This window comes from Haliotis rubra, unplaced genomic scaffold (genome assembly GCF_003918875.1).
Source record: "Haliotis rubra isolate DU_JTF1 unplaced genomic scaffold, ASM391887v1 Scf167, whole genome shotgun sequence".
Lineage (NCBI taxonomy): Eukaryota > Metazoa > Mollusca > Gastropoda > Lepetellida > Haliotidae > Haliotis > Haliotis rubra.
Genome location: NW_025765636.1, coordinates 274,962 through 289,150, shown reverse-complemented (window position 1 = coordinate 289,150; position 14,189 = coordinate 274,962). Strand labels below are relative to the sequence as shown.

At 38.5% G+C, this 14,189-nt stretch overlaps 1 protein-coding gene and 1 long non-coding RNA gene across 6 annotated transcripts in view; one reads left to right on the top strand and one right to left on the bottom strand.

Annotated features, from left to right (window-relative positions):
• Positions 1-14,189, top strand: part of LOC124272180 — a 69,403-nt gene that overhangs the window by 10,326 nt on the left and 44,888 nt on the right. The gene's annotated exons all lie outside the window — the stretch shown is intronic.
• Positions 1-14,189, bottom strand: part of LOC124272176 (oxidation resistance protein 1-like) — a 127,980-nt gene that overhangs the window by 75,066 nt on the left and 38,725 nt on the right. For 3 of the 4 annotated variants that reach the window (XM_046707313.1, XM_046707314.1, XM_046707315.1), the window contains exon 1: positions 2,957-3,213. The exons of the other annotated variant lie outside the window; for it this stretch is intronic. In XM_046707313.1, coding sequence (XP_046563269.1) covers positions 2,957-3,198 — 242 coding nt within the window. In that variant the 5' untranslated portion in view covers positions 3,199-3,213. Of the gene's footprint in view, positions 1-2,956; positions 3,214-14,189 lie in introns of those variants that run through there. 4 annotated transcript variants of the gene reach the window in all.

Below are 14,189 nucleotides of genomic sequence, written 5' to 3'. Positions count from 1 at the left end.
TGTCTCACAATTTCAGGTCCCAGTGAAATAGGTGATTAATTAATCATATTTTGACCTAACGTAAATAGTCAGATATCGGATAAAATGCTTGGTATTGCTGGTTCTCAGTATCCTAATATTGACCTAATCATGCATAATGTTACACTGTTCATTTCACACCCACACACCTTACATGATTGTTGTGTAATATCTCAGTCAGAGATGTGCCTGTTAGATCACGGCGACAAACTGACAAACCAATGACTGAAATAATGAGCAAACCTTTCCATTTCCTTGATTCCATCTGACAGAAAACACAAATTGCTATGAATCCGATGAAAAGCAAATACAATATTTATAATGATAACTCAGATGTTGTGTGAGACGTGCCAAACTGCAGCACTTCAATCAGCATTGTTCCAACAAATCCCCATGGCAACGCCCACCACTTCCTGGAGGAAGATTCATATGGGTTCTAGGTATGGTGTTATTGGCCAAGCTCCACACTACGCCCTGATGTTTCCATAGCAGCAACACTCAAATGTTTTATCTCTCTCTGATTTCATTGTCCATATTCATTAACTTCCCTGTAAACAAGCAAGTCGGAAAGGTTCAATATTCTTTCACCACATAATATCACAGGAAGAACATGATACACAAGTTCCTCTGTGTTGTTGTTGTACAACTGCTTCCAGCCATGGTATCTTTGAGGTTTCGTTGCATCCATACAATTTCATTAGTACACATTGGCCTAATCCACAGTGATATTGAAGGCATTCATAAAATCATCAGACATCAATGCCTTCAACAAACAAAAACACTTCACATAATTTCATTAACCATAATAGCCAATTATTACCGCAAGATGAATGTAAGATCATCTTGGCTTCTCTGAGACATTTTCAATCATAAACTGATCAACAACAGAAAATGGCCCTGATGTTAGAAAAAAATATTACTATTTTAACTTCCCTCAACAACAACCTCCTCTGCAAGATGGGATATTTATATCAGTCACATCAGATATACTTAGAAGTATCCAATATATGCGACAAAACCTTCCTCCATATTTTCCATGATTTATGCATGCCCTTGAGCAATGACCTACATGATGAAAATGTCTATTTATCATTGCCATCTGCTCTTAAAACACTGGCAAGGTTAAGTATATCAGTAACCTTGTAGCCTGTGCAATCACCATGCAGTTATAGTATGACCAGAAATTATTGAGAATTTTAGGAATATGTTTCATTGGATTTCTAGTATAAACAACCTTAACCAGCTATCAAGTGCTTGGTTTCATTCAAGAGAGACAACTCCGTTAATCCTTTTTCATTAGTTTGTGAAGAGTTATCCCCCTTTGTTTACTTGCTAGCAGACGAAATTTTCAGTGATCCTCAGTGTGGATGATTTAGAGAAGAGGAAGTTGATTTTAGAGTATTATAACAAGGACATCAGATCAGCTAAAGTGATTTCAAGTAGAACAGGCATCCCTTTGTCCACTGTTTATCGTGTTTTGAAAAGTATTGCAAATGGATATGGCATTGAGCACCAGGGAGGAGCAGGTAGGCCCAGAAAATTGACTGTCGGTGACAGGAGGCGGCTTAGTATTCTTGTTTTTAAAAACAAACGAAGGAGTTTAGAAAACTTAAGGCTGGATATGATTGATAGAGGAACTGTGGCTGTCTGTAAGGAGACAATCAGAGCTGAGTTGCATGCAATGGGTTGGCAGAAAAGTCGAGGAATTCCATCACCGATCATGAAACATGAACAAAAGGAGCGAAAGTTGAACTGGTGCTTACAGCATAGAAATTTTAACTGGGACAATGTGATTTTCTCAGATGAAAGTTCTTAGTGTCTGTTTCCTAATACACTGAAATTCTGGACCAAACAAACTAAAAAACCTTTGTATCAGCGCCCAAAGTACAGTCCGAAATTTAACGTGTGGGGTGGCATATCTGTGTTAGGGGCAAGGCCCCTCTGTGTATTTGAAGGGAATCTGAACAGTGAGTGGTACACAGATATTCTCGGGGGACATTTACTTCCATCTGCTCACATGTTCTAAGGACATTTTTGGATTTTCCAGCAGGGCAACGAGTCAAAACATCGTTCAAAGCATTCACAGGCCTGGTTTCGGACCCAAAATATGACATTATTAGATTGGCCAAGCTATAGCCCTGACCTAAATCCAATGGTGTGTGTGTGTGTCCCCCTGAACCCCCCCCGCTTTTAAAATTCCTGGATCCACCAATGATACAATGATATTTAGCATCCACAACATTCCCCTGTAGTCCACCTCACTCTCATTATAAACATACACCACACACACAAGTGGCTAAATATATTGAAAAACTAAATAAAATTCATCAAAATCTTGTGACATTTTGATTAGCGATTGCAATTAAAAGTATGACTCCAAGTTCAGTTTTCAATCACAAAAAAGCAACTAGAGTCACAATGACTTCCATAACAAAATGCTGAAGGTTTTGCATTAGTCTGTCACTCAGACCCTGAAAAGAAAATTATCCAAGAAAGTCTAGAATATGTGGCAAGTCTAGATTTCCACAGTTTCAGGAAAATGAAGAAAGTCTCTGCGCTCCTTTTCATTATATTTTGTTATCATAATTTAGGAACTGTTTTTTATTCTTCTGTAAAATATGTTCATTTCAGAGACTAGATGTTAGTCTAGGTGTTGCATGAGCCTCTGCCTTAACTAACCAGACTAACTTGATCTGCCAGTCAGACTTGTCTGGCTAGAGATGACCTGTATTACAACACAGCTAAGGGACACCGTACTCTAAACCAGTCAGTGATAATCTGGATGCTGATAATCGGGACAATTTCACAAGAATTATAATTCACTGCATTTTGTCATCCTTTATGTTTCTGAAAAGTGTTAACAGTTTTTCTCTCACTACCTGATTTAGCAGTTTCAGTAAATGATCATCACAAGCACAGCTTAGAGAAGCTCACTCACCCAGTTAGGGGTATCTCATCAGTGGCAAGGGTGTCCGAAAGATGGATAAAATGAGCTTTCAAACTTCCATGCTGATGAAATGCACACTTCTCTGGCCAAGGCTGTTCACAATGGATGTCTATGGGTTCAGACGATTCACATGAAACATCAGAACTGTCAAGGCTTGTTGATCGACGATACTTTGGGTCCTCCTCGGAATTGTGATGAAATTTGTTCCTTCTTACTGAAAATTTGCTCGTCATTGAGCTCCATTTACGACGACTGTGCATTTCTAAAGGTTCCCTTTATGCCTTAATCTACATCCAGTAATTGTAAAACATCAAGGGAGTCTCTCATGATTTATACATATTCTTATTGGTTATACCAGTTTTACAATTTATTGTTTTTCTGATATTAATATTTGAATATTGTTGTTATTTTAATACTGTGGACACATTATGTATATAATGTTGAATTCAAGAACTAAGTATGGTGTCTCTCTTCCAAAAGTTGATTACGCAGTAAAGTCTCAGTTGTCTAGGTTTAAAAAAGAAATATCCTGGATCATTTTTCAAAGTTACTTATTTCTAAAGATTTTTCAAGTACAAGTTGAATAATAAACTGAAGTTGAAATGTGAAACCCCCTTTTTAAAGCTATTTGAACTATTAGAGCATACTATCAGGTATGTAAATTTGACCGTCTATAAATTTAGTCTCCGACTTAGAAGGCACATTGTTACCTTCTACAAAAACAGTATGGCTAAGGCAGAATAATTATTTCCTTCTAAAAATACAGTATGCTTAAAGAACATTATCTACTGAAGTAATAATCCTAACAAAATAACTTGCAGGCACATATTCCAACAATGAAATCCACATCCCATGAAATCAACATGTTGTCACTCAAAATCGGTGGTAAGTTTCAATCCCAGATGTCCCTACACCATGATCCACATGTTGGCTGCAAGTTAAACAAGTACCAGGGACCAGACAGGACTTCCCAAACATCCAGTGGAGCCTGCAGACATCTATCATTCAAACTGCAGCCTACATCCAGACCACTGACAGCTGTCATGTTACCAGTGCAGGCAATTCAACCTGAGGCACAGCAAGCTTCTCCGTACCTCTGAACCTGTGACACTTCGCACTCAACAGGCCCGCCCCTACCTCGACAATAACTTATGACATAAACCATTACAACTGCAAAAACACTGGGTCTTTCTTTAAAAAGGGGTAATAAACAAAGCTTACCTGAAATGTGGGCCAAATCAACAATACCTGTAGGCAATCAACATGTACTGTGGTTTAATCAATCATTATCAGAATGGCAAGTAGATCCCCTGAATGAGTTCTGGCAAAACCCAAGGGCAATGTTCTCATAAATTTGGCAGTGATTTCAATTTTCTTGTAGAATTGTTATTCAAAAGTCACTGCTAAAGTGTAAGGATGAGAGGTCAACAAGGTAAGTTTTTAATTTCTTTCATCCTGGTAGCAAACAGACTAAGAGGAAATTGTAAAGAATATTATTGACAATAACAAGTATAGTCATTTATTTTATATTGGTAAAGTAAATCCTTTCAATATCTTTGATGTTATGAATCTTTAAAGGATTTGAACCAAGTATTTTGAATGTGTTTGATATCCTCCATATAATGGTTTATCTATGGCATAACCTCAAAAAATTGAAGGAATGTTTTACAGGCAAATCAGGCCTTCTCCCAGTAGGTATGGTGATGATCTAAACACAGTGACAGAGCTAGTGCTTTAAACATGCTGAACAGTACATGAGTCACATAACAGTATGTTCTGTGGTGAGCACATCATCATGGCCATGATGCCATTCAAGGAACTTCAGGCTGCATAATAAATAAAGGGTGCCATGGGCACAATGTTCTCAGGAAGACAGTAGGATTGTTTTTCAATGTTTAATTGAAAACAGAAGTGATGCAGAGAGAACACTTTTCATTGTTTCTTCCCAAACAAGAATACCAGTGCACATAAGTGTGCACACATTGAGCCCTATAATACAATGTCATCTGACAAGCATGTATTTGTATGGATAACAGAGTGTGCTTTATATCATGTTGGAATGTGGAAAATATGTCTTTATTAGCAAGAAAACTATCCGGATGTAGAATTTAAATTTACCCATCAAAGCCATGGAAATATTTCTGTTTTTCTTCAGTCTCATAATGTAAACCGGATTCAAACTTAAATCCATTGGATCCTTGCACAGGTAAGAGATGCAACTCTGCACAGCTAATTGTACTACCATAGACCACTTTGTACTGACTGACTCAGTAGTCAAGGTTGCAATAGTAACATAAGACTAAGGTTCGTATTAGTGAATGATAGCAGGCGTCTAGGCATTGATGTGTTCAAAGGTTTCCTAAACATCATGGGCAGTATCTGGAACTGAGTGCAATACAACAATCGCGATTTCCCCACATGGGTACAATGTGTGAAGCCCATTTCTGCTGTTCCCCGCCGTGATATTGCAGGAATATTGCTAAAAAGCGGGGTAAAACTAAACTCGCTAACACACTCAATACAACAATCTGTATTACTTCACCAAGGCAATGATGAATTATGTTCATTAATACTGTTCGCTGCAGTGTGGGTAAAGTGATTGGGTAAAATATGTGATATACTGGTAGAAACATGAATGTATAGGTTAGTATTTGTATCAGGCTCTTTGTACTAGTCTGGACTGTTGACGGATTCAAAGTGCCAGCCCACTGAGATACATGCTGCAGTTTAACATGAGTAGCAAACTCTGGCACAGCCCACTGACTCCCAGCCCACTGAGATACATGTAGACTAATGCTTAGTCTCTGAATATATATAATTTTGATAGTAACAAACAAGCCCAATTTAAACTCAAAAGGAGCCCCAGGGAGACCAGAGATTCAGAGACTAAGAACATCTGCATTGGGGCTACACATGCTGGGGTCAGGACCAATTAGAAGTCACATCATAGAACCATCAGATAACGGTATTAGTGACAGGCATATTTATTGGCTCTGTGTTAAGTCCTGTCCAGACCCTGAACCTGAGGAAATCTAGACTTACTTTATTTAGGGCTTTAGCACTGCAGAGAGAGCCTGGCAGTGGGGAAAATAATGTGGTTCAGGGACTGTGAGACAGACTAAGATACATGCTGCAGTTTAACATGAGTAGCAAACTCGGGCACAGCCCACTGACTCCCAGCCCACTGACTCCCAGCCCACTATTTCTGGTTTCATCCCCTTATGCTGGGAGCCAGCCTGGATGACAACAAGATCAAACCACTGACCTTCCAGTCTATGAGCAGCTGCTCGATCTACAGGACCATGTAACCCAAGCATCATAATAAGGAGAAATCAGAGATCAGAAAACCACTAGCATCATGTTAGTCTTGACGGACAAAACCATGCAGTAATCTGCATCAGATGACTGGCAGTCCTGTGCTCTGACAGAAGGGAAGAGGATATCTGAGATATCCCTCCGGGACAAAGTATGATCCACAGTCTAAAATTTAGATTTTCAGGGGAAAAACAACATTTCACCATATAAAATGAAAATATGACATGAAATGTCTTGGGAAAACTCTCCCAGTTCGCAATTGTTAATGATGTGAAGTTATGAAGACTGCCTTTAAGACAGCTGTGATAATGGTCACTGCTGACATGATATAGTGAATGTCATTTGAAAATATTCTGAAACTTTTCTCTCCATGCTCTGTAATCATAAACTTGAGTTTTATTGCCATACTTAAATACACTCTTCAATATGCAGCGGATGCAAGGGGTTTTTTCAGCAGCATTATGCAGTTTGATTCGGCTGCACGTTGCACTGTTAGTTCAAATTTGGTTGGTTAACTCCGTCTTTTGATGCAGCCTTCAACTCATCATCATTCTTATCCATCCCATGCCATTCAGTCAAGCCAGAATATAAATGCATGGCAGCATCTTCTGTCTCGATTACAGGAGAGATATATCCATGTTACTCCAGAATATTTCATCCATCGTTTACAAAAAGGCATAACCAAACACAAGCATATTTTCAATTTCGATTGAATGTAAACATTACTGTTAAGATCTGGATGATACGGAAATCACTTCTCTGAAAACATAGAATATCTTAGATTTTACTAACAACAAAAAACATGGTTTTGTGAATCTGGAGTTTTTAATCAACACAAGCATAACCTTTCAGTTGAGTTAACAACACTTGGCATCTTTCAAGCCTCCAGAGGCCTGAGCAAGGAATAATTTTGTCAGGTTTTGTTTAATCATAGCCCAGCCTGCCAAGATCTAAATGCTAAATCACTGAGGTAAGTTGACCTCAGCTCCCCACCAGTCTTTTGTGTTCAAACCTGATTTATAGTAATTCTTCTGTTGTGTTGATGGTATCCTAGAAACTGGTGACCTTCACCTTACGAAGATAACCCAGAGGAACATGTATTGTACATTCCGTTGCTTATCAGTGTTGATCAAGTGGGATGATTCTAGCTCAAGTTCAACCATAAAATATCAAAAACACTGCTTTGGCATTTATTTGTGCTGAAGAATTCCCATGGTTTCAGTGTTCATGTCATTTCAAGAACACATTTTTTGAGAAAAAACAATGAATGTCAAAATGTAGCAGATGAACCCCAGTTTCATGGTCAGTAGAGCATGATGTGCTTTAAAGAGTTGTAGTGTGTTCAATGTCAGAGAAAAATCAAAACTGACATAGTTTCTATACATTTTCCATTGCTTAGTAAGGTGCTGCCAGTTGCACATTCTTCTCTGCATACACCCAGCCAATTTATGATTAACACATGGGTTCAAATTTCATGTTTTTATTTCCTTGTGAGTGGGCAGCCTGCAACAACTTTTCATTATCAACAATACAGTTAGAAGCCAAGAAAACTTGATTTGGGTGCTAGTCAGAGTTTTCATCAAGGCATTTTGCCATTCATTGCTCTGTTTATACTGGAGCAGTCTTTTTGAAAGAACAAAGCAGCAGTGGACATCTGTGCTATATCCGATGTTAAGGCTATAGGTAACTTTGCCATCTGAAAAGGGTTTTTCGAAATCTTTAACTTCTAGATTTAGTTACTAATGACCCACTCCCAAATGTCTGTTTGACCAACTTCTAGACCAATCTGTATCGTACTTATATATATATATAAACTAAAAAAGTGCCTGGAAGTAAGACCAAATCACTGATATGGCAATGTGCATCGTTTTAGGAAAATACAGATTTTCACAGTAAAAACACCACTGTAGAAAGATATACTACTCACACTTTGCTAAGGATCACAAAAATTCGCAACTTTACTTAAACGTAGATAAGTACACAACACCTGTCAATAGCAGGTATGGGATCCACCAGATGAAATGACATACTGAAAACTTGGATCCATGCTTGCAATAGGCTTTTTTAACCCTAATTTGACCCCACATCATAGTTTTCTGTTGAATCAATGATTTGATCCTCAGCAAAGTGTGAATTGTATATGTATCTTCTTAGTATCTCTCGATATGGTTAAGTTCCATGGACATTTGAACAAAGTTGTTACCCTATTGTCGAACAACAAATTTTAACTGTGTATTGTTTAAATAAGTGAAGAGAGAGAATTCAAATGGTTCATGCTTCAGTGGCTGCCCTGTACTTAATCATTGTCCCTTACACTGAACCTACTTCCTTGTTGACAGGTGCTCCTTCTCTGACAGGGGACATCTTATAACCATGTCTCACAAAAGTTAACACCAGGAAATATATCAGAAAATTATGTTAGGAATCATTACAAATGCGTTAAACTAAACTTCACAACCTGACAAGTTGATTATTTCATTACCTTAGCTATGAATACTCAAGCTTAAGAAGATTAGCTGATTCAGTTCAGTTCAATTGGTGAACCATTTTATGCAACTGTTGAAGAAAACACGGGATAGACGCTTAACCACAACTGTTTTCATATAGCACCATTCCATCACACCAGTTTTCATCCAGTCCATCTTAAAACTACCTTACATCAATACATTAGGTCATGCATCCACCCATCCATTGCCATGTCTCCATCCTGACACACATTCATCCCATCTCATCTATCCATCCTGTCACACATTCATCCCACCCCATCTCTCGACTCTGTCACACATTCATCCCATTCCATCTCTCCATCCTGTCACACATTCATCCCATCCCATCTCTCGACCCTGTCACACATTCATCCCATCCCATCTCTCCATCCTGTCACACATTAATGCCATCCCATCTCTCCATCCTGTCACACATTCATCCCATCCCATCTATCCATCCTGTCCAGTGTTCACGAATGGTGTTTCAAAGTAACAGGACATTAGGTCCTGTAAGCTTCAGATGTCCGTCTGACCCATTGAAATTCACAGGACCCAAAGTATAAAATTAAACACACATTTCAGATTTAACATTTCTTATAATTGGCATTGAAATTATTAACAAACATAAGATTTATAAACAGCAAACAAGTGTCACATGTCACATATAACAACTTCAGTCAAAGTCATTGTGAAATATACAGTCAGACACTGGGGCCAGGGGTTGACAGTTCTATCAGACCTTTGCCGAATCTGCCGGATTTGTCAGAGGGTCAGATGCTATTCGTGAACACTGCCTGTCACACATTCATCCCATCTATGCATCCTGTCACACATTCATCCCATCCCATCTCTCCATCCTGTCACACGTTCATCCCATCCCATCTATCTATCCTGTCGTACAACCATTCCATCCCATCTCTCCATCCTGTCACACATTCATTCAATCCCATCTATCCATCCTGTCATACAACCATCCATCATCATCTATCCACTGTTATCCAGCCAACCTACCATCATCAATTTCCATCCAGTCTGTAAATAATCGAGTCTGTACCAAACAACCAGGTATTGGCATCATAAGCATCAATTTACACCGAGAATAAACACATGCATTAATCAAATCGGCAACCTGACCATCCAATCTCCATATTTTCCTCTTTCAACAATCAATGATTTCCAGCCCAAATGTTTATGGATTGCAAGCACTTACTTAGAAAATGCTCTTACATACTGTGAAAAATATTTCTGAATGATTAAAAGCATGTTGTCAGATACCCATGATTGTGGGTCTAAATCCACACTCACTACCTCATTCAAAATAAGATGTTAACAAGACCACCTTAATCTTTCCTATTTCATCGTAACTACATGATAAAGCAAAGCGTTCTCATAACCATATTGTTCTAACTGTAATGACTTTTATGAGGTACAATATGTTTTAATATCATTATAATTTTAATGCTACATTGCCAGTCTCATTCATTCATCCATCCTCTCATTCATTTATGTTGTCACCGTCCATACTATCATCCATCCGACAGACAATCCCCATCTAAGTCTGGGTTTGAATCAAGCCTTGAATTCTCTTCATTTCCATCAACTCAGAACTAAGATTTTATTTATTTACTACATTTCCTTGGTATCAAAGCAACTTGATTACAGCCTGAGCCTCTCCGTGTAAGGATTAATTCAATTTTCAAGGTTATGCTGCAAGAAGTCCACATTTCCAGCAGTTAATTCTCTTTCTGACCTACTTGAAACAACAATAGCAAATCCAATATTGGGACTAGTGTTTCTTACAGGGAAGGAAATGACATGCATTGATTCCCAAGACCCCGACAGTGAAACACACACAGAGTTGAATGGCTCTGGGTAACTTCTAACTGTAGCAAGTTCTGTTGGAATGTGGGGGCTGCGCTTGTGAAGAGCTGACCTTCCACAGACCCGACAGTGAAACACACAGAGCTGAATGGCTCTGGGTAACTTCTAACTGTAGCAAGTTCTGTTGAATGTGGGGGCTGTGCTAAAATGTGAAGAGCTGACCTTCAACTGACCCCAACCGTGAAACACACAGAGTTGAATGGCTCTGGGTTACTTCTAACTGTAGCAAGTTCTGTTGAATGTGGGGGCTGTGCTTGTGAAGAGCTGACCTTCCACCGACCCCGACAGTGAAACACACACAGAGTTGAATGGCTCTGGGTTACTTCTAACTGTAGCAAGTTCTGTTGAATGTTGGCTCAGTGTTGGTGTAAAACTGACCTTTTGACTGTGAGAGCTAACATACACACACACAGAGCGATGAATGGCTCTGGGATACTTCTAACTGCAGCAAGTTCTGTTGAATGTTGGGTCAGTGTTGGTGTACAACTGACCTTCCATGGGTTGTAGTGTAACCTGAAACCCTGATCCTACTGATCAACACACAATATCACCCATTCTGAGAAGGCAGATACACCTGTTTTCTTTCCATTCACAGCACAGCATAGAAGGCTGGTAGCATGCCCCAAAAGAGGGTACTTGTTGTCACCCTGGCAGAGATGAAAGAGAATTTTGCTGGATCAGTGTCAGTATACTGTAGCTGAAGGGGTCGTTGTCGGCACGGGTACTACAGATATGTACCCCAGGTACGTTTCTGTATACAGAAACGTACCCTGGCCAAAATGAGAATACAGAAACGTACCCTAGGACGATTCCATTCCCATTGTGTCGAATTCTTGATCGGAACTGTCATGCTGTTGTATTAGATACATTTGATTGCGTTATGTAAGTAATGAGAATACACAGTAACGAATATTTCGCGATGCATATGAATACCACTCGGAATCAGTTGAACGGGAACAACTACATACGGTTTCGATTTTTGATTGCGGAATATGGACTCATCCGCCTTTTAGGGTACCGGATACGTTTCTGTATTTTGAATTTGTTTAGGGTACATATCTGTATACCGAAAGTACCTCACGTACGTATCTGTAGTACCTGTGCCGACAACGACCCCTTCAGCTATACAGTATCTGAGTGGGATATTCATGTTCTTTTGCAGCATTGTATAACAGTGGTCAGCACTTTAAAACTGGCATTAGTCGGGACTTGTAAAAGCGCACAAGCATGCACATCACTATTACTAAAATGCAATAACCTAGAATGATCCGGGCTGCAACATTAATCTCCATTCCACACAACATCACAGACAGGCCCCATGTGTTTCATCCAGTCTGAAATCAGTCCAGTCATGTGTAAGCTGGTTGGCCAGTATATGTTGCCTTTAACTTCAAGAAACTTTATGTGGTCAAAGGTCACCTAAAACTTTACTACCTTACACTTATTCATTGTAATAATTATATGTAGCCTCCATAACTGAAAGTTTTCACCAGGATTTGACATTATTTAAGGTCAAGTATACGTCATTGAGGACTAGTGCTATTTGAGCATTGATTACACTTATACCATTTGGCAGATGGCAACTCTGAAGCACAACATTCATAGATACAAATGATAATTAATACTGATCTCTCACTTTACTCAATAAATACAGATTTGATAGCTACTTAGACTTATCATTTATCATCCAAAACTGTGTTCCACAGTAGATATCGCTTGTGTGAGATCAGACGATATCTCCTAAGGAGATATTGTTTTGACAGTAGATTTTGTACAATGCCCTGACAATGCTATGACGTCATGAACTTGTTGACGTCACAATGTTATGACATCGCTGCACTGCAAATCTAATGGCAGTACTGTGTTCAGAGATGTACATTTTTCATTGAAAACTAATGAAGAGTGATTTTTGATGATAAATAGAATCTCACCCTCATGTCTTCTGAAATCAAATATATCAACACTTGTTGATAAAAGTAAAAATATCCTTGGCAAGCCTCGGATATTTGTTACTTTATCAACTCGTGGTGATATATTTGATATCAAAAGACACTCGGGTGAGATTCTCTATATATCAGACATGTGTCATAAATAACATACTCAGTATCAATGTAAATATGAAACTTTCAACTTTCATGGGCCATTACAACTAGATGTAAATTATCAGATCAATATAATATGATGTTAGAACAAGTCTACACAACTATTTTTTTCCAAGCTGTTGCGCAATCCCCAACATCAAACAGCTTAATGTCGTTTGCGACCACACCAGAATAAAGTCCATCTACTGTACCGATGTCAGAGTCTTGCATGCACTATTGTCAATGGCTCGTACAGCTGTCAGACATGAAATATCAAAGTTGACTGTGTCACTAATACAATCAATACATTTCAATGGTGGCCAAATTCATCTAAAGACATTAAATGGAACATGACTAAATCCAGCCCAAAGCATTGTCAGGTGTAATCTTGGCTGCTGAGGGAAAAAATGGAAGGGCTAGCAATTTCCTGATTAAATAATCCCCCCACTTTTCATGGCCCTGGGATAATTCTGGCATGAAGCCCCATCCCATGTATTTTTCCCATCAAAAGCCTGTCCAATTTGGTTCCAGTATCAAAAGCATATTCCGACCAATTTCCGTATCAAAAGTGCTTCAATAAAAGGAAATAGTTATGACATTACTGGCAAGACTAAAAGCATAACAGGGCTAACAAGATGACAGTGTCTCTTCAATGTACTTGAATACACAAGCTGTCTATCACACAAGGTCATACTGACTTTCTTATGCATGGACCATTTTGTTAAGTCAGCATATTCGTACCTATCATGAGTTTCAGATCGATACAAATAAATCATAACCTCACTGGTATGATTTTGAAACATTATGTTTCAGCCCTTGGTCAAGTAATTCAATTTGAAATTACTCTTTTTCTGCTTCACCAATATTTGAACAAATACAAATGTAAATATTAATATTTCGAAAAGATAACACTGAAGAAGTCTATCTGAATAAAAACATGGAGCTGAAATATCAAAATTTTCTCTTTGATGGAACAGACATAATTAAGAACAAACATACTTCAGTGTTAAGCCCATTTCTGGTGTTCATGCATTGATAGTTTAAAGCGGCGTAAAAAAATGTTTTGACCAGTCTTCAGGATAACATCAGCTAGATAAGAAAGAAAAAACTCAGTCTCAGGATAACAAGCAGTGCAACAGTGGACGAAGTCCTCAAAGAAATCTTCCTGCCTCATTACAACAAATTATCAGCATTAACAGTCAAGTTGTTAGAGAAATAGCTAGGTGTATTGACAGATTGTCAGATAGCCGCCTCTAGTCTGTATCCTAATGCATTGACTCAGTTGATTCACCCTTCAAAATAACCTCAAGTCGACTGGTAATCCAGAAATTGTATCAACAATTTTCTGATCCTGTTAAAAAGTATGCACAAATTTGCCATGATTATAAATGTAACATTATGCCTTTTAGCAAGTCATTACTAAATGTGTTGAAATTTACGCTGCTGAAAAATATGCCTTTA